Below are 26,102 nucleotides of genomic sequence, written 5' to 3' on the forward strand. Positions count from 1 at the left end.
ATCCCTTCTATACTGTATTATCTAATCCAGGCTTTTAGTGATAGGCCCATGTATTGTCATTATGTACCGGAAATATTTTTTATTCCTCATTTGAAATTTTTTAACAAATCTAGTATACTTTTTTGTCCTTCACAATAATTCAAAATACTTGCATTACTACATCTTCTGGCATAAAAAATAAATTTATTTTTCATCTTTTATTTAAAGAGCATTCTGCATTGATGCTCAGGAAATGTCTTTGTCAAATCAATAGTTTCATTACAAAGTGATCTTGCAATATCTATTTCTTGATTGCAACAGGAAATAACTTAATGACAAGTATGATCCAAGTTCATACATTTTCTCTGCATAGATACTATATGTCTAATATTGCCATAGATTTTTATGGTCAGTTATATTACCAAACAGTGACAACTTTCTGGAAGGTCTATCATAATTGGAGTTTCCTTCTATTTCTAACAAACAGGTTTGGTGTTTTAAATTAATTGTCTAGTTCATGAAGTTTTACTCTGGAAATTAATTTGTACATTGCTATTTTTCTCAATGCTCTGTGATTGAAAATTGATTTTAGGCAGTTCCATGGAATTGTGAATGGCTTGCTTCCAATGCAGTTTTATGGGTGCTGAGGTCAATGTTAGATCTGCAGATGTCTTCTGTAGATAAGGCAGTGGTTGCTTCAGATGTGGGTAGTGGCTTTTCTTGGCTTCTGTGTGCATTGTATGAGCTGGATGACTTCAATGCCAGTTTGAATTCTCCTGTTCGGCTTTGAGCATTTGTGGACCAGGGATTCCTAGAATTTGATTGTTTGGAGATGTTAATTGTTTTTTTTCCCCCCAGAGGCTTTAATCAAATTATTGAATCTATTCCCTGATGTATCATGTAATCTCTACCTGTGACAAAGTTCAGAACAGTGTGCTGTTTCAGGAGTCTAGAGCTATCCAGCTTGTGAATTAGAAGCTGCCCATTACAGCCAACAGAGCATAATTAGGAATTCAACACTAGGGATATTGACATAATAGATACAGGTTTGCTCCTCTTTCCAGTGGTTTCAGAGAATTTTATGAAGACTGTGTTGGTTTCTTGTGGCTGTTATAGGCAGTCCATGTCTTAAGAGTGCCAAGAGTTTTGTGACAGTTTTGAGCTCCTGATCTTCAAATGCTCTTTTCCTCAATTAACTAAAGGATAAGCTGGACAATTGAAGGCAATAATAAAATTCATCACTGATAATCTGCTTTCTCCCAAAAGTAGCTCAAAAGAAATGTAAAGTGGTCCATGTTTTACAGACTCTCGCCATGAACATTTGTTGTTGGTGCATAGTGTTGTACACCCATGGCAGATTGATAGAGGACCTTTGTCATGCAGATGTAAGAATAAGATATGATTCATCCTTTCCTATACTTCATCATCTGCGACGTGAAGAAGTTTGGCTTCATATCCACCTCTTGTGACCTCTTGCCCTGTTTTCCAAACCAGCCCGAGTCATTACCCTATAATTGCCAGCCATCTTTTTCCTTCCTGGATCTGGCATTGGTCCTGAGTGGTGCATTTTAAAATCCGAGAAAGTGCATGATAGATGGGGAAGACAGAGAGGAAAAGGGGGGAAAACATAAAAACAGAGCGAGGTGGGGGAGAAGTGTGTGACAATAGGAGTCAGCCGCTGAAGCTAGGCAAACAGGAATACAAAAAGCTACCCTGCTGGATTCTGATAAGGAGGTGATAAATGGGAAGTATTTTGATTGTGAATCTTTGGCACTATTGAAATCTGTAGGAGCTAGCCCACAGCCAAAATATGTTCTGTTCAAGCTGAACAAGACACAATTGCTTGATGCTTTTGCTTTTAGAAAATTTTAAATTGGAATCTCTGTAGGATCAAGATTTGCAGTGGTTTTTAGAGCAGTAATACCATTTGAAAGATTGCTTTGCTTTGTAAATTGCTGAAATGAGGATGATGCATTTAATATTGCTTGACTGTTGAAATGTAAGATTAAAATGGACACATTAATGCTGTCCCTTGAGAAATTCAGTTTTTCCATAAAGACAATTTCTATACATTTACTTTAATTGGTTTTGTTGCAGACTTTTGTTCAAGTATAAGGGGCAAAAGCATCTGCTGTTAAATATCAGACTCCAGTGTGTCTACAGTATGTTTCATTTGTTATTTTACAAGCAGAGGTAAACAAACTACAATTTCTCCTAGGGCATGTGTTCCATCTTCTTGTCTGTTGAACAGGTGAACAGCATTCAAGTTAACTTGATAGCTGAGCCCCTGTCAACTCTAGGGACAATATTTTCCTGTGCTTGCTTACTGGTATGTGGGAGCTAGTATGTCACCAGAGAGTATTAATGGGTGTTGTGTTCAGTTTCTGCATGAGGTGTTGTATCCCTCCAAAGATTAGTGAAAATCTCCTGTTAATTTTCTCTGCTTAAAGAAGGGAACCATATCATGTTCTCAGGTTTGTAAAACCTTGTCATCCTTAAATGTGGAGCCATGGTTGAACAAGATAAGCCAGCTGGGACCTTCCTTGCTTTTGTGCCCTGTCTCCAGTATGTATCATTTTAGTAGACACCCTGGAAACTTAACAACTTCTTGTGAATCTTTGCCTCACCTGGAAGGGCTCTTTAGGGCCCTGGATGGTAGTGAGGGAGTAAGTGTAAGGACAAGTATTATATCTACTGTAAAGGCAGGGGAAACTGTCTCCCTCTATCATATACCTGCCCCTGTTTTCCAATTTCATCCCTGCTCACCTCCCCTACCTGGCACATTCTTGCCTGTCATCTTACACTCCTCCTCAGTTCACCAGTCACCTCAGAATCCTTTCATGCACTCTCCTTTTTATACTGGCCATCTCACTTCTCCACTCAGTACTAATGTAGGGAAATGTTGACACTTTCTTTCAACCTGCTGAGTTCTTCCAGGCGATTTTTCCTCCATATTCCAGCATCTAAATTTTCAAAGTCCTTTAAATTTAAATTTATTCCATATTTATTCCATATTCCAGCATTTAAATTTTAAGTAGTTCTTCAATGTTTTCATAAAACAATTAACAGCATTTATTTCTTCAATCAAAACTAGTGGTGATTACTTGCAAATGAATCAGTAAGTGTGGTAGTGAGGTAATCCCTAATATGAATAGGACTACGTTGTGTATACTCACTTTCCCCAGTGTAGAACTATGGGTCCAGATGTGAAGCTCATCAGCTCTGACTTTTTCTCTTCTCCTAAAGTTTTAGACCCAGTGTATTCTGGATTGAACGCAGCTGATTTTCAGCTTGTTCCTGGCTTCTGTGTTGCATTGCACAGGCTCAGGTCAGAGGCAAGCTAACCTGCAGGTGGTTCACTGTGGAATTGCCTGCCAATAGTCAGTTCTTATCCAGAAATTCTCAAAAATCTTTTGTAATTGACTCCGCAGGAGTTTCTTAAGTGTCTTAAAAATTAATTCTGCCCTAAAAAATTAAACAAGTTATATCATCGCAACAGTTTTTTCTCAGTGGATGATAGACTGGAGACACAATACTGATCAGCAAATGAATTTCTGGGCATCTTTTTTTATGCTGTGAGGCAAAGTAAGTAGAAACTGGTATGTTTGGTTGTAGAAGTTTCTGCACTTCTCTTGCCAACAATCCTTTACATCAGTTTGTTTTGTGTATTTTCCTCTCCATCTTCTGTGTATTTTTCTATATATCTTTCAGTTTTGTGCTCTTATGGTTTTATCTGTTACTCTTTTGCTTCCTGAGGAAGGACGGCTATATGGAGCATAAATATTAGTGCAGATCTATGACATTGATTGCCAAATTACTGTCTTGTATATTTATGACATTTTCTGAGTTCATCTATTACAATTTTACCACTGTCCTTATCTGCCTTAGTTTTTTGTTCAGTCTTTTTCTCAGTTGACATATTCATCTGTTTCAAATTGCTATTCCCTCACTTTCTGCTGGAAATTCAGAACAGCAGTTAAAAATCTATTGGAATTCTGCCATTGTCTGTAAAAAGAAACAAACAGTTCTTCCTTTTTGTGAACGCTTTCTTTGCCAAACCTGAAGATCGAGGTAATAAGGCAATCAAAAGTAACAATATATACAACACACCAGATATCCATTCTTAGAAGAAGCCTTAATCTAAAAATGTCATGAAAAACTGCATTATAAAAGATAATTAGATGGAAATAAAAAATGGGGAAAAGAACATTCTTAAGTTGTGAGAAAAGAAACAAGTAATCGAGTGCAAAAATCTGTGCGAGAGAGAATAATCTGAGAAACAAGTTGTATCACCAGCAGAAATAAAGTGTAAATAAAGCAAATGAAACTGCATCTGCCAAGACATTTATATGGACAAAAGACAGATCCACCGCAAGGCCTCCAATCCATGTCATTTCTGAAAAGGAATTTGGAATCATTTTATTCAGAAAGTCAATGGTGCAGTTATCCTAGTTCTTTGCATCATGCTATTGTTTACATCATGCCTTTGTCCTCATACCCACAATTTGTAATGAGTGGCCTTTTTAGTTGAGTTCTATTTTCATTAGAACAGTTCACACATCATTAAATGGAGTACCTGATCATTTATCTCCCCTTCCTCTCTTTTCCCTACTTGTTTCATCTTTGATAATAATAAATAATTTTCTCTTAGTCATCATTTTGATGGTGGATAAATATTGCAAATTGTACATTGTTGTTTTTATTTCTCTCCTCATTGATAGAGCTGGAGTAGCAGGACATAGCTACAGGCCCTACAGCGCACAACATTGTGCCAGACTAATTAAATTAGTAATCAAATACCCAACAAAACTCATCCTTCTGCCTCTATAATGTCCATATCCATCCATTTCCTGGACATTCATGTGCATATTTAAGAGCCTCTTGTATTTGCCTCCTCTACTACCTCCACCACCCAGGCAGCTACCACTTTGTTTAAACAAAGAAAACTTGCCCCACACATTTCTCGCCTGGTATTAGACCTTTCAACTCTCGGAAGAAGATACTGGTGATCTACTCTATCTATGCTTCTTATAATCTTATAAACCTTCATCAGATCTCCCCTCAGTCTCTTAATGCTCCAGAGAAATCATTCCAAGTTTGGCAACCTCTCCTGCCCCCTAATCCAGGTATCATCCTGATAACAATCTTCTGTACCATCTCCAAATCTCCAACGTCTTTCCTATTAAGGGGCAACCAGAAATGAATGTAATACTCCAGCTATGGCCTAGCTGGAGTTCTATAAAGCTGCAACATAACTTCCCAATTCTTGAACTCAATTCCTCAACTAATATACTTTCTTTAACATCTATCAATCAACCTGTGTAGCCAATTTCAGGGAGCTATGGACTTGGACCTCAAGATCTCTCTGCACATCAGCACTGTTAAGGGTCTTGCCATTAGCAGTATATTATGGCTTTACCTTTGAATTATGCACATGCTGATTCATATTTTTATTAATAACACAGTCTAATTCTCTAAAATGAGCTAATTTACTCTTGTGGATATGTTTGTGGATATCTTTTGGATATTGTTTTGCTTAACTGGGCCATGGCCAAGAGCAGAGAAGTCAGTGGTTGGTGTAAAACTAGAAAATACTGCAAAAACTTGACAAGTCAGGCATTTGACTGGGAGAGGACAACAGAGTTAGTGGGTTGGGTTAATGACCTTTCACTAGGACTAAGTAAATATAAAAATAAAGCATGCATTAGTTGCAGAGCAATGGGAAGTGCAACAAAAGTGCAACGGAGACGTGGCTGTAGGGAGATCAGACCTGGGAAATGAATGTACAAGGGTATATGTGCTATCGTAGGGACAGAAATGTGGGCAGAGGGGGTGGGATGGCCCTGTTGGTGAGGAATGAGATTCAGTCCTTTGCAAGGGGGGGGGGAACATAGGATCAGGAGAAGTAGAGTCTGTGTGGATAGAACTGAGGAACAGTAAGGGCAAAAAGACCCTAATGGGTGTTGTCTACAGGCTCCCAAACAGGCATGGATATTGGGTGCAAGTTGAATAGGGAGTTAACATTGGCATGTGGCAAAGGTAATGTCGCAGTAGTTATGGGGGATTTCAACATGCAGGTGAACTGGGAGAATCAGGTTGGTGCTGGACCCCAGAATAGGGAGTTTGTAGAGTGCCTATGGGATGCATTCTTGGAACAGCTTGTACGAGAGCCGACCAGGGACAAGGCTATTCTGGATTTAGTGTTGTGTAATGAACAGGATTTGATAAGCGATCTTGAAGTAAAGGAGCCATTAGGAGGTAGTGACCATAACATGATAAGATTTTATCTGCAATTCGAGAAGGATAAGGGCAGGTCGGAGGTGTCAGTGTTGCAGTTGAACAAAAGAGCCATGAGGGAGGAGCTGGCCAAAGTTAAATGGACGGATATCCTAGCAGAAAAGACAGTGGAACAGCAATGGTATTCTTGGGAATAATGCACAAGGTGCAAAATCAGTTCATCCCCCGGAGAAGGAAGGATTCAAAGGGGGGAAAGGGGCCACAGTGGTTGACAAAGGAAGTCAGAGATTGCATAGCATTAAAAAAAGAAGTATGACAGAGCTAAGGTGAGTGGGAAGACAGATGATTGGGAAACTTTTAAGGAACAACAGAACTTAACTAAAAAGGCAATACGGGAAGAAAAAATGAGGTACGAATGCAAGCTAGCCAGGAATATAAAGGAGGATAGCAAAAGCTTTTTTAGGTATGTGAAGAGAAAGAAGATAGTTAAGAACAATGTTGGGCCCTTGAAGAATGAATTGGGTGAAATTGTTAATGGGTAACAGAGAAATGGCAGAAGAATTTAATAAGTACTTTAGTTCTGTCTTCACTAGGGAAGACACAAGCAATCTCCCGGATGTATGGATGGGCCAAGGACATAGGGTAACAGAGGAAATGAAACAGATTGACATTAGGAAGGAAACGGTGATGAGTAGACTGATGGGACTGAAGGCTAACAAATCCCCAGGTCCAGATGATCTGCATCCTAGGGTACTGAAGGAGGTGGTTCTGGAAATTGCAGGTGCATTGGTAATCATTTTCCAATGTTCAGGATCAGTTCCTGAGGATTGGAGAATGGCTAATGTTATCCCACTTTTTAAGAAAGGAGGGAGGGAGAAGACAGAGAACTATCATCCTGTCAGCCTAACATCAGTAGTGGGGAAGATGCTAAAGTCCATTATTAAAGATGAAATAGTGGCATATCCAGATAGCAGTGATAGGACTGGGCCGAGCCAGCATGGATTTACCAAGGGCAAATCATGCTTGACTAATCTATTGGGGTTTTTCAAGCATGTAACCAGGAAAGACAAGGGAGATCCAGTGGATGTAGTGTACCTCGATTTTCAGAAGGCATTTGATAAGGTCCCACATAGGAGATTGGTGGGTAAAATCAGAGCTCATGGCATTGGGGGGGAAGACATTGACATGGATAGAAAACTGGTTGGCAGATAGAAAGCAAAGGGTAGCGGTGAATGGGTGTTTCTCAGAATGGCAGGTAGTGACTAGTGGGGTGCTACAGGGCTCGGTATTGGGACCACAGCTGTTTACGATTTACGTTAGTGATTTAGATGAAGGGATTGAGAATAACAGCAGCAAGTTTGCTGATGATATTAAGCTGGGTGGCAGTGTGACATGTGATGTGGATGTTAGGAGAATTCAGGGTGAGTTGGATAGGCTGGGTGAGTGGGCAGATACTTGGCAGATGACGTTTAATGTGAATAAGTGTGAGGTTATCCATTTTGGGAGTAAGAACAGGAAGGCAGATTATTATCTGAACGGTGTAGAGTTAGGTAAGGGAGAAATACAAAGAGATCTAGGAGTCCTTGTTCATCGGTCACTGAAGGTGAATGAGCAAGTGCAGCAGGCAGTGAAGAAGGCTAATGGAATGTTGGCCTTTATTACAAAGGGAATTGAGAACAAGAGCAAGGAAATCCTTTTGCATTTGTACAGGGCCCTGGTGAGACCACACCTGGAGTATTGTGTACAGTTTTGGTCTCCAGGGTTAAGGAAGGACTTCGTGGCTGTAGAGGAAGTGCAGCGTAGATTCACAAGGTTAATTCCTGGGATGTCCGGACTGTCTTACGCAGAGAGGGTAGAGAGACTGGGCTTGTACACGCTGGAATGAAGGAGATTGAGAGGGGATTTGATTGCAACATATAAGATTATTAAGGGATTGGACAAGATAGAGGCAGGAAATATGTTCCAGATGCTGGGAGAGTCCAGTACCAGAGGGCATGGTTTAAGAATAAGGGGTAGGTCATTTAGGACAGAGTTAAGGAAAAACTTCTTCTCCCAGAGAGTTGTGGGGGTCTGGAATGCACTGCCTCAGAAGGCAGTGGAGGCCAATTCTCTGGATGCTTTCAAGAAGGAGCAAGATAGGTATCTTATGGATAAGGGAATCAAGGGATATTGGAACAAGGCAGGAACTGGGTATTGATAGTAGATGATCAGCCATGATCTCAGAATGGTGGTGCAGGCTCGAAGGGCCAAATGGTCTACTTCTGCACCTATTGTCTATTGTATATAAAAGCAAAAGTGATTACTTTGATCAGGTGGAGACTGGTAGACTAAATGGGGATGCTTTCTGATGTAGTGGTGAGGGCTCATTGTTCATAGATTTATCTGAAAGTGATAGAAATAAGAGATTCATGGGGAAAGTACTACAGATAATATCGAAATGAAAACAGTGAGCTCAACAGATCAAATGCGAGGAAAGGCTAGCTAACAAATCATTGAATTCAGCGCTGAGTATTGAGGGCTCTAACATGCTTAGTTGAAGGATAAAATGCTATTCCTTGAGTTATTCCTTTGTTAGATATCAAAGTTAGAGGAGGAGTGGAATGGAGAATTTGTGGCGACCCACTTCCTAGCACACTTGAACCGGCTCGCAAATAGCCCGCGCGCCGGCATAAAGGCCAGTCCCAAAAGGGTGCCAAGTCTGCTTCACCAGCAAGGGGGGAAAAGCCCGCGCGCGGGACAGGACTGTGAATACGTGCCCCCCTACAGCATCCGCGCCTGGGGAGGGCGGGACCAGGAAGGCTTTAAAGCGAGGCCGCGAAGTTCGAATAAAATCTTTTTGTAACTGCAGTTCATTGACTCCGTGTCGTTATTTCAGTGCTGCATGTAGCACACCGCTACAATTGGTGACCCCGACGGCCCAAATATCGTTTGGGCCGAAGATGACCGACGCCGCATCTGTTCATGCAGTTTCGTTGAAACTGCCAAGCTTCTGGACGCTGCAACCTCACCTATGGTTCCAGCAAACAGAAGCCCAATTCCACGTTTGGCAGATAACCTCAGAGGACACATGTTACTACTACGTGGTGAGCTCCCTCGACCAGGACACAGCAGCCCAGGTTGAGGAGTTCATACAGTCTCCCCCAGTGATTTTTTCAGCTGGATTTCTTAACTTTTTGACTATCAGAATCTGTCGCACACATTTAGTAGTGCCACCCTAACCGCAATCCCTTTTAGATTCACCCCCACCAGATTTCACGGAGCTGTTGTGATGGTGTCTACCCAGCACTGGTCCTTGTTGCTCTTGGTAGAATAGATAGCAGTTATTGCAGTGACAATTATAAAGTAGTTTGGGCTTAAATCAGTCTCAACTTTCCACCAGCAAGACAGAGTAAGGCTGCTCCAGGAACCATAATTTCTCCAGGCATATGTCACCTCTGTTCATTCAGAACGTACATTCCAACATCTACAAACGTACATTGAAGGTGAAATGGAAACCTGATGGGTGCTTAAATATACTCAAGTAACTTGACCAATGAGTGAACAGAGATCACAAATAGGCCATAGAAAAGAGGTAAGCAACCACTGGCAGATTATTTATTTATGGGACTGTGGCGACCCACTTCCTAGCGCACTCGAACCAGCTCACAAATAGCCAGCACGCCAGCATAAAGGCCAGTCCTAAAAGGGTGCCAGATCTGCTTCACCAACAAAGGGAAAAGCCCATGCAGGTCTGTGAATATGTGCCCCCTACAGCATCCGCGTGCGGGTCAGGACTGTGAATATGTGCCCCCTACAGCATCCGAGTCCGGGGATCAGGGAGGCTTTAAAGCGAGGCCGCGAAGTTCAAATAAAATCTTTTTAACTGCTTTTTAACTGCATGTCGTTATTTCAGCGCTGCCTGTAGCACACCGCTACAATTGGTGACCCCGACAGTCCAAACTATATTTGGACCGGAGATGAATGACGCCGCATCTGTTCATGCAGTTTCTTTGAAACTGCCAAGCTTCTGGACGCTGCGACCTCACCTCTGGTTCCAGCAAGCAGAAGCCCAATTCCGCGTTCGGCAGGTAACCTCAGAGGACACCCGTTACTACTATGTGGTGAGCTCCCTCGACTAGGACACAGCGGCCCAGGTTGAGGAGTAAATACAGTCTCCCCCAGCGGACGGCAAATACACAGAATTCAAAGCCCTGCTCATAAGGACTTTCGGACTCTCACGGCGCGAGCGGGCTACCCGCTTACTGCACCTGGATGGTTTGGAGGACAGACCGCCATCGGCTTTGATGAATGAGATGTTGTCTCTGGCCGGAGGACACAAGCCCTGCCTCATGTTTGAGCAGGCATTCCTGGAGCAGCTGCCCGAGGACATATGCCTGCTGCTGTCCGACGCAGATTTCAGCGACCCCCGGAAGGTGGCAGCCCGGGCGGACTTGCTGTAGAAAGCCAAGAAGGAGAGTGGGGCGTCCGTCACATAGGTCACCAGGCCGTGCTTCCAGCAGCAGAGCCCACTAGCCCCAGAAGGAGGGGTGAGGAAACCAACGGACAATGGTGCTTCTACCACCAGCAGTGGGGCGCAGAAGCCTGCCGCTGCCGCCCGCCCTGCAAGTTCCCGGGAAGTGCCAGGGCCAGCTGCCGCTGATGGCTATGGTGGCTGGCCATTGGGATAGACTCCTGTATATGTGGGACAAGCGGTCGGGACGCCATTTTTTGGTCGACACCAGTGCCGAGATCAGCGTCTTACCTCCGACGAGTTACGACACCCACAACAGGGCACCGGGTCCCACCCTGAGGGCCGCGAATGGCAGCACAGTAAGGACCTACGGAACCTGTACAATGCAGCTACAGTTCGGCTCCAGCCGGTTCACGTGGGACTTCACACTGGCCACTGTAGCCCAACTGCTCCTGGGTGCGGATTTTTTGTGGTCTCACAGCCTACTGGTCAACCTGCTGAGGCAGAGGCTGGTCCACGCCGACACCTTTCAGACATTCTTCCTGGGTGAAGCCCAGTTGCCAGCCCCACACCTCGACTCCATCACGCTGTCCGACAACGACTTCACCAGAGTCCTGGCGGATTTCCCATCGGTTCTGGCACCGCAGTTCACAGCAGCCATGCCCAGACACAGCGTACAGCACCACATCCCGACACAGGGACCACCCCTTCACACCCGTGCTCGAAGGCTTCCCCCGGACAAGCTCCGACTGGCGAAGGAGGAGTTCAAGAGGATGGAGGAATCGGGGATCATACGGCAGTCCGACGGCCCATGGGCCTCCCCCCTGCACATAGTGCCCAAAGCATCAGGGGGCTGGAGACCATGCGGCGACTACCGCAGGCCGAACGAAGCTACAACACCAGACTGCTACCCTGTGTCACACATTCAGGACTTTGCAGCAAACCTGCATGGCACATGGATCTTCTCCAAGGTAGACCTGGTCTGGGGATACCATCAAATCCCGATGCATCCTAACGATGTCCCCGAAACAGCACTCATCACCCCTTTCGGCCTTTTTGAGTTCCTCCGCATGCCGTTCGGCCTGAAGAATGCCACACAGATGTTTCAGCGGCTAATGGACGCGGTGGGATGTGACCTGGACTTCGCTTTCATCTATTTGGACGACATCCTCATAGCCAATAGCAGTTGTCAGGAGCATCTGTCCCACCTCCGTCAACTCTACGCCCGACTGAGTGAATACGGCCTGACAATCAACCTCGCCAAATGCCAGTTCAGGCTCGACACCATCGACTTCCTGGGCCACAGGATCACTACAGATGGGACAACCTCTCTGCCCGCTAAGGTAGACGCAGTCTGCTATTTCCCCCGACCCACCACAATCAAAGGCCTTCAGGAATTAGTGGGTATGGTCAATTTCTACCACCGCTTCCTCCCTTCAGCTGCCCGAATCATGCGCCCCCCCCCGTTCGCCCTGATGTCGGGTCTGGGCAAGGACATTACCTGGGACGAGGAGTCCGCCGCCACTTTCATTAAAACGAAAGAAGCCTTGGCAAACGCCGTGATGCCAGTGCACCCCAGGATGGATGTCCCTACCGCCCTCACAGTGGACGCATCTAACACGGCAGTCGGTGGAGTGCTGGAGCAACACATCGCGGGTTGCTGGCAACCCCTGGTGTTTTTCAGCAAACACCTGCGGCCACCCGAGCTCAAATACAGTGCTTTCGACCGGGAACTGTTGGCGCTCTACCTGGCAATCCGGCATTTCAGATACTTCTTAGAAGGTAGGCCCTTCACCGAGTTCACGGACCACAAACCGCTTACCTTTGCGTTCACGAAGGTGTCCGATCCCTGGTCGTCCCACCAGCAACGCCACCTGTCCTACATCTCTGAATACACGACGGATGTCCGGCACGTCTCGGGTAAGGACAATGTCATGGCGGACGCACTCTCTCGCCCTAACGTTCATGCCCTTTCCCAAGGGGTAGACTTTGAGGCGCTGGTGGAGGCGCAGCAGGCAGACGAGGAGATCCCTAGTTACAGAACCACAGTCTCCGGTTTGCAGCTCCAGGACCTCCCCGTAGGCCCAGCTGAGAGGACCCTACTCTGTGACGTCACCACCGGCCAACCCCATCCCGTCGTCCCGGCAGCCTTGCAGTGGTGCATTTTCAACTCCATTCATAACTTAGCACACCCCTCCATCAGGACAACTGTCCGGATGGTCTCCAACAGGTTCATTTGGCACGGACTCCGCAAGCAGGTCCGTGAATGGGCCAAAACGTGCATGCACTGCCAGACGGCCAAGGTGCAGCGGCACACCAAAGCTCTGCCGCAGCAGTTCCACCCCACCCACCGGTGTTTCGACCACATTCATGTGGATATCGTGGGCCCCCTGCCAGTGTCACGCGGAGCTCAGCACCTCCTCACCGCTCACCGACACCACCTCTGAATCTTGCGCCCGGGCACTGATCGCCACCTGGGTATCCCGCTTTGGTGTACTGGCCCACATTACCTCCGACAGAGGCGCCCAGTTCACCTCCAGCCTATGGTCAGCTATGGCCAGCCTTTTGGGGACACAGCTGCACCACACAACTGCCTACCACCCACAGTCAAACGGCCTGGTGGAGCGTTTCCACCGTCACCTAAAGTCGACTCTCGTGGCCCGCCTGAGAGGACCTAACTGGGTGGATGAGCTTCCCTGGGTCCTGCTCGGCATCCACACGGTGCCCAAAGACGATCTGCACACCTCGTCGGCCGAGTTGGTGTACGGCGCACCCCTGGTCATCCCCGGGGAATTCATACCAGCCCCAAGGGGGCACGAGGAAGAACCTGCAGCAGTCCTGGGCAGACTACGCGAGAGGCTCAGCAACCTGGCCCCCATACCCACTTCGCAGCATGGGCAGAACCCGACCTGTGTACCTAAAGACCTGCAGAACTGTAAGTTTGTGTTTGTACGAAGGGGCGGGCATCGGGCACCGCTACAGCGGCCCTACGAGGGGCCATTTACGGTGATCAGAAACAACAGGTCCACGTTCATGCTGAACGCTTGGGGGAGAGAGGAGGTTTTCACAATGGACTGACTCAAACCGGCCCATGTGGACGTGGCGCAACCGGTCGAGTTTCCAGCACCGCGGCCCAGAGGCCGACCTCCCAAGCAGAGTCCGGCCCAGACTGTGGACATTGGGGGGTGTATCGCCAGTTCTGGGGGGGGGGGGGGTTATGTGGCGACCCACTTATTAGCGCACTCAAACCGGCTCACAAATAGCCAGCGCACCGGCATAAAGGCCAGTCCCAAAAGGGCGCCAAGTCTGCTTCACCAGCAAGAGGAAAAGCCCGCGCACGGGACAGGACTGTGAATATGTGCCCCCTACAGCATCCACGCCCGGGGAGGGCGGGATCAGGAAGTCTTTAAAGCGAGGCTGCGAAGTTCGAATAAAATTTTTTTGTAACTGCAGTTCATTGACTCTGTGTCGTTATTTTAGCGCTGTGTGTAGCACACCGCTACAAATTAATGTTTTAGTATCTGGAAGCTATGCAGACAAAATGGGAGTATTTTGCAAAGCAACCCTAATTTGTGCTTCATTTCTCCGATATTGAGACTGCGTTGAAGCATCAGATGCGATTATGCTAAGAAGAAGTCATATGCCTTGCAATTTAATGTACTACATTCTATCACGATTTGGTTTCCCTTATACTGGTGAAACGGCTTGCAGATGGGTTGATGGCTGTGCATAACAGTTCCATTCTGTGTTTCACTGATCCAAGCTTTTAACTACCTGTCATTTTAATTCTCCATCCCATTCACATTATGATCTCTACCTTTTGCCTGTTATAAAATTTCAGCAAAACCCTGTGCAAGTGTCAGGAATAGCATCTAATTTTGACTTGGCACACTGTGCCTTCAAAACATAATACCAAATTTAAACACAAAGAGATCCTGCATTTGCTGGAAATCCAGAGCAACAGACACACAAAATGCTGGAGGTATTCAGCAGGTTAGCCAACGTCTATGAAGAGTTAAAAAAAACAGTCGAATGGGCTCAACTCGAAACATTGACTATCTATTCCTCTCTATTGATGCTCCCTGACCTGCTGAGTTTCTCAAGCATTTTGTGTGTGATTCACTAATTTTAAACCTATCATTTAAGTAGTCCTTCAGGTTTGTATCAGAGCTGCCATTAACATGAAGCATTAATTCTTTCTCTCCCCACATGTGCTGTCTGACCTACAATTCTGACATATTTGTTTTTAATTATAGCTTTTTAGTATCTAAAGATTTTTTTGCTTTTCATTCAATGATGCCAGGAACAAATTACTTTGACTCATCATGCTTGTACATTGTCTTACACTTTGTAAATTTCTAATAATGGATTTGAGAGCCTAATTATAGACTAGTTGAAACTCACTTCTAGGTTTGTATTCTGCTGATGGCTGATATGCTTTTTTTCTCCTGATAGGAACTACATGCAAGACTAGAATCACTTGGAAAGATAGAAGAAGAAAGTCTATTGGCACAGACGGACAAGCTCATCAAAGAAAATCTTTCATTATATGAAAATGATGAGATCCTTAATTATGAGAAGAAGTTAGAAAAATGGGAAGAGGAGCGTGCTGGATTGATTCAGCGTGAAAAAGAATTGAAGGAGAAAGTTCGTCAAGAAAGAGAAGCTAGACTAGCAGCAAAAGCTAGAAATTAACCCTATTTAAGTTCTCCTTTACCCCAACCTCTGGACCTTCTATGAATATTACTGTATTGATTAAATAATGCCATAAAACATACTAAGTGTAATATTTTTAATATTCTAATTAAAAGCATTTATAATTCTTGGTGAATAAAATCTAAAGCTGAAGATGTATATTTTCCCCAAGGTAATTTTATTTGGACTGCTGTGAATGAAGTAGATCACAGGAAACAGAACAGCTTCTATAGAAACAGAAACAGCTAACATTTCAGAGTTAAAAAGGGACTTTGATGTGAAATGTTAACTGTTTCTTTCTCCACAGATGTTTCATGATCAGAGTGATTACAGTGTTTTTTGTTTTGATTTCAAATTTTCAGTCTTTGTAGTTTTTGAATTTAATGCAAAAGGAATTGAGTGCAGGAACAAAGACATCTTGTTTAACATGCAGTGCCCTGCTGAGACTTGCATCAGCATTGTACATTCTTTATTTTTTGGGATCTTGTCATCACGGTGAGGACAGCATTTATTGCCCATCCTAATAGCCCTCGAAAAGGTGCTGATAAGCCACTCTATTGAACTATCAGTGCTCTTTGGTAGGAAGAAACTGTGAACAGAACATGTGATACATTTCCAAGTGTGGAAGAAGTCAGCTTGGAAGGAAACAGCAGATCGTGACGCTCCCATATAATTGCAGCATTCATTTAGTTAGAGGTTGAAGGTATTGTATGTACCGTGGGAATTGACTGAGAAAAATTGTAAGAGGTTAAGTAGTTAAACAAGCTTAATAGATTAAGTGTAATAAATAGTGTATTTTGTAAATGAAAACACAAAAACACAAACATCACCCCTGGATGAAGGGTTTCCGCCCGAAACGTCGTCACTACCTCCTCCCATCAATGCTGTCTGGCCTACTGAGTTCTGCCAGCATTTTGTGTTCTTATTTATTTCTAGTATGTGCAGATTCACTCGTGTTGCCTATTTTATAGATGATACTGCAGCCGGTGTTCTGGTGAAATGGATGATTTAGTCCTGATTGGTTTGAGTGCCTTGAAAGGTTGGTATTGCACTCATCTGCTAAGTGGAAAGTTTTCTATCACATTCTCTGATTTATTGTAGCCATGCCATTTATCTGACTGGTCCAATTACCATTAAAAGGTACAAACCTTAATACAATTTAGAAAGTAAAGTTGCATTGAAAGTTAGCATTTTAGATATATTCAAGTTGTTTGAGTGAGGTTGTAAAATTTTAAAGTTATGAAGTTTCCATTGGAAAGTTAGTTTGTTATTTTAGGAGAATTGTCCACTGATATCTTTATTCCACTTTAACAGATAACTTTAACATTGTTTCAAATGGATTGTTGAGACCTTAATGGGAAAGTCCCTGTTTTAAATGCCAGTTCCACGTAGCTCTCAAATCCCCAATTTATCAAAAATAATGCTTTCTTTAAATACATCCACTAGTCAACACGGCCATCTAGGGTAGAGATTCACCATTTGTGAGAAGAAATTACTGCTGTCTTATTTTGTAACTCGATATCTAACCTTTCAGCTTTTGGGGGATCACAGCTTTTGGCCAGCCTTTTATGTGCCTTCTAGAAATGCAAATACACTACAACTGCAGGTTTTTAGCCCGCAATTATTTAGCTAGAAGGGCTGAGTGGCTTATTTATATATTCTTGTGGATTCACACATGGCACAGAAACAGGCCCTTCACCTTATCCCATATGTAACATCTTAATGAATACACAAGAAAACTGCAGACGTGCGGTGTGGGGTAAAATACAAAGTACTAGAGGAACTCTGTAGGTCAGGCAGGATTTGTAGCGGGAAATGGACAATCAACATTTTGATTCAAGAACTTCATCTGGACTGAAAGCAGAGTGTTGGTCAGTATAAAGAGATGAGAATCAAGAGTTGGCAAGTGATAGGTGGATCTAAATGAGGGGATGTGATAGGCAGATTAGAAGGAAGGAAGGATGGTAATGGTAATAGAGGCTTGGATGTGATAGGAGGAGTCAACTAAAGGCTGCAGATGATGGAATTTCAGGGAAGGAAGATAGAGCATTGAACCAAATAGTTGGGTGGCAGGCGGGAATAGTGGGGTGAAATAATGACTGGAGGCCTATGACCAGTGGTCTTCTGCATGGAAAGAGTTAATGCTGGGACCTCAGTTGTTTATATAGAACAATTGGAAATATAGGCAGAAAAATGGTAGATGGAATTTAATGTGGACAATTCTGAGGTATTGCACTTTGGAAAGTCAGATGTATGAGGAAAATATACAGTAAATGGCAGGAATTTTAGGAGCATTAATGTATAGAGAGATCTTGGGATGGAAGTCCATAGCTCCATTGAAGTGAAAACCCAAGTCAAAAGAGTGGTAAAGAAAGCACGTAGTATATCATTTGGAACATTGAGCATAGTCAGGAAGTCATATTGCAGCTTTGTAAAATTAGTTAAGGCACACTTGGACTCTACATGCCACAGTAAAGGAAGGATCCAGTGGTTTTGGAGAGCGTGCAGCTGAGGTTAATCAAGATGATGATTAGAGGGAGTATAAAGAGGGGTTGGTCTAACCTGGATTGTCTTCTCTAGAGTGGCAGAGGTTGAGAGGGTGACATGATAGAAATATAAAATGATGAGAGACTTCTTTCCCGGGGTAAAATGTGAAATAAAGTGAGAAGGGTAAAGTTTAAAGGAGATTTACAAGGCAAATTATTTTTTTAACAAGAAAGGTAGTTGCCAGGGGCACTCCTGGAAGCAGATGCAATTGCAACGTTTTAGATAGGCACAAATAAGAGCAGGCAGGTGATATTGGGATGTAGGCCATGTGCAGTTAGAGGTCATTAATTTAAATAGGCTTCATGGTTGGCACTGACATAGGCTAAAGGCTCCTGTGCTGTACTGTTTTATGTTCTACCTTTTGCACATGGCTTTGTTAACAAACCAGAGAAGGTCACCTTTGTGGCTCTGTTTTCCAATTATGCCCCACATTGCTTATTATCCCTCAGCAAAACTCTTCCCCTCCTGCTCCATTCTGGAAGATAGATCCATAATGCTAAAATCTGGCAGGAAACTTTATTTTAGGGACTTTTCATCCTTGCAATAACTAATGAAGCTCCAACTTGAGCTCATCAACTCTGAGCTGCAGATCCTTCAGCAGACAATAGTCACTGTGATTCACAATAGGGTGCACCAGTTCCCGAATGTTAATATTACAACACATCCTCTGCCTAGCCATCTCTTCTATTTAGGAACTGGATTGATTTTAATTATTTTAAATGTGTACTTACTCCTTTGATATACTATTGTTCCCTGACAAATCTCTCAACCAAACTTGGCAGTATGGAGGATCAGAGGGATCTTGGGGTCTGAGTGCATAGGACGCTCAAAGCTGCTGTGCAGGTTGACTCTGGTTAAGAAAGCATATGGTGCATTGCCTTCATCAACGATGAAATTGAGTTTAAGAGCCAAGAGGTAATGTTACAGCTATATAGGACCCTAGTCAGACCCCACTTGGAGTACTGTGCCTAATTCTGGTCACCTCACTACAGGAAAGATGTGGAAACTATAGAACAGGTGCAGAGGAGATTTACAAGGATGTTACCCGGATTGGGGAACATGCCTTATCAGACTAGCCTCAGTGAATTTGGTCTTTTCTCCGTGGAGCGATGGAGGATGAGCGGTGACCTGATAAAGATGTATAAGATGATGAGAGGCATTGAATGTATGGATAGAGATTTTTTCCTCAGGGCTGAAATGGCTAACATGAGAAGGCACAGTTTTAAGATGCTTGGAAGTAGGTACAGAGGAGATGTCGGGGTAAGTTTTTTTTAACGTAGAGAGTAAGAAGTGCATGGAATGGGCTGCCGACAACAGTGGTGGAGGCGGATACAATAGGGTCTTTTAAGCGTCTCCTGGATAGGTACATGGAGCTTAGAAAAATAGAGGGCTATGGGTAACCCTAGGTAATTTCTAAAGTAAGTATATGTTTGGCACAGCTTTGTGGGCTGAAGGGCCTTTATTGTGCTGTAGGTTTTCTATGTTTCAAATGGAAGAAATTGGAAAACCTAACCACCAATCACCTAGCTGTTATCTGTGACATCACATTTTCACATTTTAGCACAGGTACAAAACTCTAATTGGGCCCGTGTCTTCTGTTCTTTGTACACTCACATCTGACTCAACTCACCTACTTATTTAGCACTACTATCATACTATGCAGCCACAGGACCAGAGTTGAGAAGTTCCCTCAGACCCTTCTCACCCACTTAAATCCATGAGATCACCACACTGCTATGAAAAAGGTCCATACTAATTTCTCTTGATACCCTTTTCTTATATCCGAAAAACATGAGTTCCCTCAGTTGAAATTAATTGATCTCAATTGAAAAGTTTACAATTGCAATGGTTGTCCCTTCTGTAGATACCTTGTTTACCTCCATACCTGAAACTCCAGGCTGCAACTAAAAATGCCAAACTGACTTTAGCTGTTTAAATCAGTTTACACTGCTTCTACAATCATAATTGGTTAAAATACAAACATGAAGTGAAGATATAGTTTAAAAACATGATGGATGTAGCCCTATGTATTTTCAGCAGACCTTTCAATTACCATCTTTTAGATCTAAAATGATACATTTGAGAATAATGATTTTTCAAAAACAATGTCAACAGCTGGTTAGGTCACCGTTCTGAATAGACACAGTTGATAAAACTTGAACTAATGTAACATCTTTAGAGTGGAAGATTTTCTTGGTTAACGTCCAACAAATATTTTAAATCTAACATCTAATATTGATATTCCTTGGGATTTTTGAAATGGTCATTTATTTTCTGAGATCAGTTAAAAGGAACTTGAAAAGGAACAGTGCCTTGCAATGTTTCCTGGGTAAGTACATGGCTAAGGCAATTTCACATGAGAAGTTTAGTGAACTAGTGCAAGTGTGAAATGAACACGGGATGTGGTTACCTGAAGTAATTCAATGTTCATACCATTGGCTATCCAAAAGGATACAAGGCATTAATTTTCTAAGTTGAATTTGTTCTTGTTGTGGCAGTGGAGAAGATTGAAGACTGAAGCTCCAGTCATTGTGGTGATGGGGAGTAGCAGTGAGATACAACAGAAGCCCAATGGCAATTGTGGATAGAGCAGCTAAGTATCTAATGACTAGATAATGTTGATCATACTATAATTCCCAACAGTTCAACATTGAATTCAGTAAATTCCGATAATGCAAACTTCTGAGTTTATTTCAGAACTAGCAAGTCATCAAATCTGTAAAGATACCTCAGTTTTTCTCTCCAAGACTTGCAAGGCATTTCTAGTACTCCCTTTCATTTATGATTTCCTGTAATTTTGGTGTTTTGTCCCATACTGTAATTCCAGCACTTTTCCTCTTGCTCCATTTCTTATCAATCATCTCATTTTAGACTAGCATTAATTGAATTTCATATCTGGAATCCTGATGTAGAGTCTTGACGTGATGTATCACTGTAGTTTTGGTTATTTCATAAAGTGACATCAATGAGACATATAAAATCCTTGTGAGGCTTGATAGAGTAGCTACCCAGCTGGTGTTTCCTCTGTTATGTGTGTTGAAAAATCTCTAAGTCAGGAACTGGCTATTTAGGACTAACATGAGTAGATTTTTCTTTCATCCAATGAATCCTTGGAATTCTCTATCCAAGAAGGCTGCAGGTCTGAGTTGCACTGTTCAAAACACTGCACACCTGAGCAATGAAGGGTTATGGAATTGGTTCAGGGAAGTACAGCTGAGGAAGGAGATCATCGATAATAATGACAAAGCAGGCCTGAGGTTCAAATAGCCTACTTCTTATATTTCTTATGTTAAACATTATACACTATTTCCAAATGTCTTTGGATGAGTGGCTGAGAAAGTAGTGCAGGGGGAAGGGTTTCAGATTTCTGGATCATTGGGATCTATTCTGGGGTTAGGTATGAGCTGTACAAAAAGGATATGTTACACCTGTATCCGAAGGAAACCAATGTCCTTGCAGGCAGGTTTGCCAGAGCATTTGGGGAGGGTTTAAACTAATTTGGTGGAGGGATGAGAATCAGAGTGAGTGGACTGAGGTTAGGGCAAATGCAATACAAGTTGATGCACTGTGTGGAAGGACGGCAGAATTGCAAGATCGACAGTTATGATTGTGGGCATCACTGATTCATAACTGAAAGAAGATCATAGCTGGGAGCTTAACATCCAAGGGTATACCTTGTATTGAAATGATAAGCAGAGGAAGTAGGGAGGCTGTGTTGGTTAAAAAGTGAAATCAAATTCATGGAAAGAGGTGACATAGGATCAGAAGATATAGAATCCTCACTGGCAGAGTTAAAAACTGCAAGGGCTAAAAAGATCCTGATGGGAGTTATATACAGGCCCCTAAGCAATTGACAGGATGTAGGTGATAAATTTCAATGGTAAATAGAAAAGGCAATGTTATGATCTTCATGGGGGATTTTAGTATGCAGGTAGATTGTGAACATGAGGTTGTTACTGGATTCCAAGAGAAGGCTTTTTTTAAGAGCAGCTTGTGACTGAACCCACTAGGGGTAAGTCAGTTCTTGATTTGGTATTATAAAGAACCTGGTTTGATTAGTGAACTTAAGGTAAAGCAACCTTGAGGAGAGGTGATCATAATATGGCAGAATTTACCCTGATGTTTGAGAGGGAGAAGATAAACTCAGATATATCAGTATTACAGTGGAGTAAAGGGAATTACAGAAGTGTGAGAGAGGAGCTAGGAAAAGTTGATAGGCAGGAAACACTAGTAGGGATGATGGCAGAACAGAAATAGTGGAGTTTCTGGAGGCAATTTGGAAGGTGGAGAATAAGGTAAGAGAGGGCATGTAATACAGCACAAATTAGTGAAAAGCTTTTTAAAAACCAGCAGAAGACAAATTTTTAAAAAAGCATAAGGAAAGAAAAGAGGATACCTAAAAAAAATTTTCACCCTAGATATACAGAAGAGTAAAAGGGCCAAGGGTGGATACTGGACTGCTGGCAAATGACGTTGGAAGGGAAGTACTGGGGGACAAAGAAATGGTGAATGAACCTAATAATTCTTTTGCATCAGTCTTCACTATGAAAGACACGAACAGTGTGCCAAAAATTTTGTGTGTCAGGGGACAGAAGTGAGTGTAAATGCTGTACTAAATAGAAGGTGCTTGGGAGGCTAAAAGGTCTGAAATTAGTTAAGTTATCTGGACCAGATGGATGATGCCCATTTGAAAGAGATATCTGTTGCTTTTGTGGAGGTGTTAGTAATGACTTTTCAAGAATGACAGGATTCTGGAATGGTACAGGAAGACTGGAAAATTGCAAAAGTCCTTCCACTCTTTAAGAATGGAGGCAGAAAAAAGGAAATTATAGGCCAGTTAGCCTGACTCCAGTGGTCGGGAAGATGTTGGAGTCCATTATTAAGGATGAGGTTTCAGGGTACTTGGAGATGCATACTAAAGTAGGCCAAAGTCAGCATAGTTTCCTTAAGGGGAAAACTTGTCTGACAGATCTGTTGGAATTCTTTCAAGCAGAATAAACAAAAGGGAGTCAGTGGATGTTGTTTACTTGGATTTTCAGAAGTTCTTGGACAAGGTGTCTCAGGTGAGGCTGCTTAACAAGAACCCATGTTATTACAGGAAAGATACTAGCAGGGATAGAAGTTGGCTGAATGGTAGGAGGCATAGAGTTGGAATAAAGGAGGCCTATTTTGGTTGACTGCCGGTGATTAGAGGTGTTCCGCAGGGATTGGTATTAAGACCTTCTCTTTTCATGCTATATCAGAACAATTTGGATGATGGAACTGATGGCTTTGAGACCAAGTTTGTGGATGATTCAGAGACAGGTGGAGGTGCAGGTAAAGTGGAGAACACAGGGAGTTTACAAAAGAACTTGGACAGATTTGGAGACTCCCTCATCATAGCAAACAAATTCTCCACATTCGCTCGATTGAGATCTTTCAACATTCAATAGGTTTCAATGAGATCCCCTTCATTCTTCTAAATACCAGTGAGTAAAGGCCAGGGCCATCAATTGCTCCTCATAAAATAAGCCTTTATTCCCAGAGTCCTATTTGTGAAGCTCCTCTGAATTTTCTCCAATGTCTGCACATCCCTTCTTAACTAAAGGGCCCAAAACTGCTCACAATTCTCCGAGTGAGGCCTCACCAGTGCCTTAAAAAGCCTTAGCATTACATCCTTACTTTTATATTCTCGTCCTCTCAGAATGAATGTTAACATTGCATTGGCTTTCCTCACTATTGACTCAACCTTCAAACGAACCTTTAGGGAATCCTGCGTGCGGACTTCCAAGTCCCTTTGCACCTCAGATTTTTTGTATTTTCTCCCCATTTAGAAAATAGTCTATGCTCTTATTCCTTCTGCCAAAGTGGATGACCGTTCATTTCCTGACACTGTATTCCATCTGCCACTTCTCTGCTCATTCTCCAAATCTGTATAAGTCCTCCCTCCCTGCTTCCTCAACACTACCTGCCCCTCCACCTATCATCATATCATCTGCAACCTTGGCCACAAAGCTATCAATTCCATCATCAAAATCATTGGTGTACAACATAAAAGGAAGTGTCCCAACATTGACCCCTATGGAACACCACTCGTCACTGGCAGCCAATCAGAAAAGGCTCACTTTATTCCTACTCTTTGCCTCCTGGCGATCAGCCATTACTCTTAACCATGCTAGTATCTTTCCTGGAATACCATGGGCTCTTATCTTGTTAAGCAGAGGGCACAGCCTCAGAATAGAGTGGCATCCATTTAGAACAGAGGTGGGAAGGCATTTCTTTAGCCAAGTGATGGTGAATCTCCATTGCCACGGATGGCTGTGGAAGCCAAGTCATTGAGAATATCTAAAACAGAGGTTGATGGGTTCTTGGTTAGTTAGGGCATCAGAGGTTTCTCAGGGGAGGCAGGAGAATGGGGTTGAGAGATCAGCCAGGGTGGAATGGTGGAGCACAGTCAATGGACCAAGTGGCCTAGTTCTGCTTGTTATCTTATAAATGATGCTGGTCAAGTCACTTGAGCAGCCAGTCTGAGCCTTACCTGAAAAGTAGAAGACACACTCCAGCTGCCCGCTCCTAGATTGTAACAATGTAGGATTGTGTCCTTAAAGTCCTGAGCCCAACATTTCTAAGAAGCAAGGGTACTAGCAAGTAAACCGAGTTAACACATTAATTGGGAGTTGGTGCTCGTCTTCCCCCATTACAAAGTAACTCAGATCATCGTAAACTATTCAATGTACAGTCTCATTCGAGAGCTGCAAAAGATTAGAACATTTTGTTTCATCATCATGTCATTGTTGCATCTTTAAAAATTACTTCTTAGCAGAAATGCATTATAGATTATAAACAACACACAAAATGCTGTAAGAACTCAGCAAGTCAGGCCATATCTATGGAGGGGAATAAATAATCAAAGTTTCAGGGCTCAATAATATGTGTTTCATTGAAGTGAATTAATTACTTCCAAATCATATTAAATAAATAAAATACTGTGGTATTTTTGGACTTGTATCATTGGATTACATTCCACTGAACAGAGGGAGTTAGTCACCTTGCTGAATTAATGTTAGTTCTTTAGTCCAACATTCCAAATGCTAATCTCAGCTTTATGCTACTTAAAATGCCCCTACTTCAATATTTCTACATTATCCCTCTAAATAATATTACGGTCTTTCCTCCCAAGTCAAGCATTTACTTACAGAAATCCCTCTTTCCATTATAACAACTAAGTTGTTGACCTCCTTGTCACTGATTTTTCGGACAAAGGAAGATAATGTTCTTGATTTATTCCAGTAAAATCCTTCTTAATCTTAACCATCTTTTCATTTGGAAATAGCACCAGTAGCACAAGCCTCTATTTCTAGCTATTGCTTCTCACTCCGCTACAGTCTATAGCTTTTAATGTCAAAAACTGTGTACAGCACACAAAAATGTACAACCTTACAAAAATAAATAATATTGACAGAGCTATTGGGAAAAATGTGATTTCTTACCACTGGTTTTGGGGGGGGGGGGGTGTAGGATGAAATAACCATAACTCAACTATCATATTTCATTTTATTGTGGATTTTAATTTAATTGTTCCCTTTACATCAAATACTCCAGTGGCAGGGGATATTGCACACAATATCTGAAAAGCACTACATAATACTTTCACTGAAAACTAAGTTCTACATTAGATATGACTGGATAGAGTTTTGCAGGATTATAAGACATAAATACCATACACAGCTGCAGTTTGACACATAAAACATTATTCAGTTAATGGGAGGATTGAGTTGCTGCTCAGCCAGCTGTAAGACTGGTGCTTTCCATTTCTGGAAGATAAAACTGCATGCAAGTGTTTAAGCAGATTTTTTATGTTTACAGTCCTTTTTTTTAGTCAACAAAAGGATAGTTGTGAATCAAGGATGAGAGTAACTCTGGACAGTCACAATGTCGGTTGCAGTCATGTACCCAGGCATTAGGCATTAACAGTTTTTGGTCACTATTACTTTGTAATGTCACAAACATCCCATTAACGGCATCACTTTGTAAATCAGCTGAAGTATCATCAGGTCACAGCTATGCAGCGTGTCATCACACATAATTTAATGTGTCAAACATTTACAATGAGTTTTGTTTTTAAAAAAAACACTCAACATCCCAAACACCCATTCATCCTAAAATCTAAAAGTGAGCAAATTCCCTCACCACAGATGCTACGCCAATTTTATTA

The 26,102-nt window shown here is 42.8% G+C and overlaps 1 protein-coding gene across 1 annotated transcript in view; it reads left to right on the top strand.

Annotated features, from left to right (window-relative positions):
• mrps27 (mitochondrial ribosomal protein S27) overlaps positions 1-25,351 on the top strand; it is a 115,171-nt gene extending 89,820 nt beyond the window's left edge. Inside the window, exon 11 of the mRNA XM_059974598.1 lies at positions 15,122-25,351. Coding sequence (XP_059830581.1) covers positions 15,122-15,361 — 240 coding nt within the window. The 3' untranslated portion in view covers positions 15,362-25,351. The remainder of the gene's footprint in view (positions 1-15,121) is intronic.
• The last annotated feature ends 751 nt before the right edge of the window (positions 25,352-26,102 follow it).

Source organism: Hypanus sabinus, chromosome 7 (assembly GCF_030144855.1).
Source record: "Hypanus sabinus isolate sHypSab1 chromosome 7, sHypSab1.hap1, whole genome shotgun sequence".
NCBI lineage: Eukaryota > Metazoa > Chordata > Chondrichthyes > Myliobatiformes > Dasyatidae > Hypanus > Hypanus sabinus.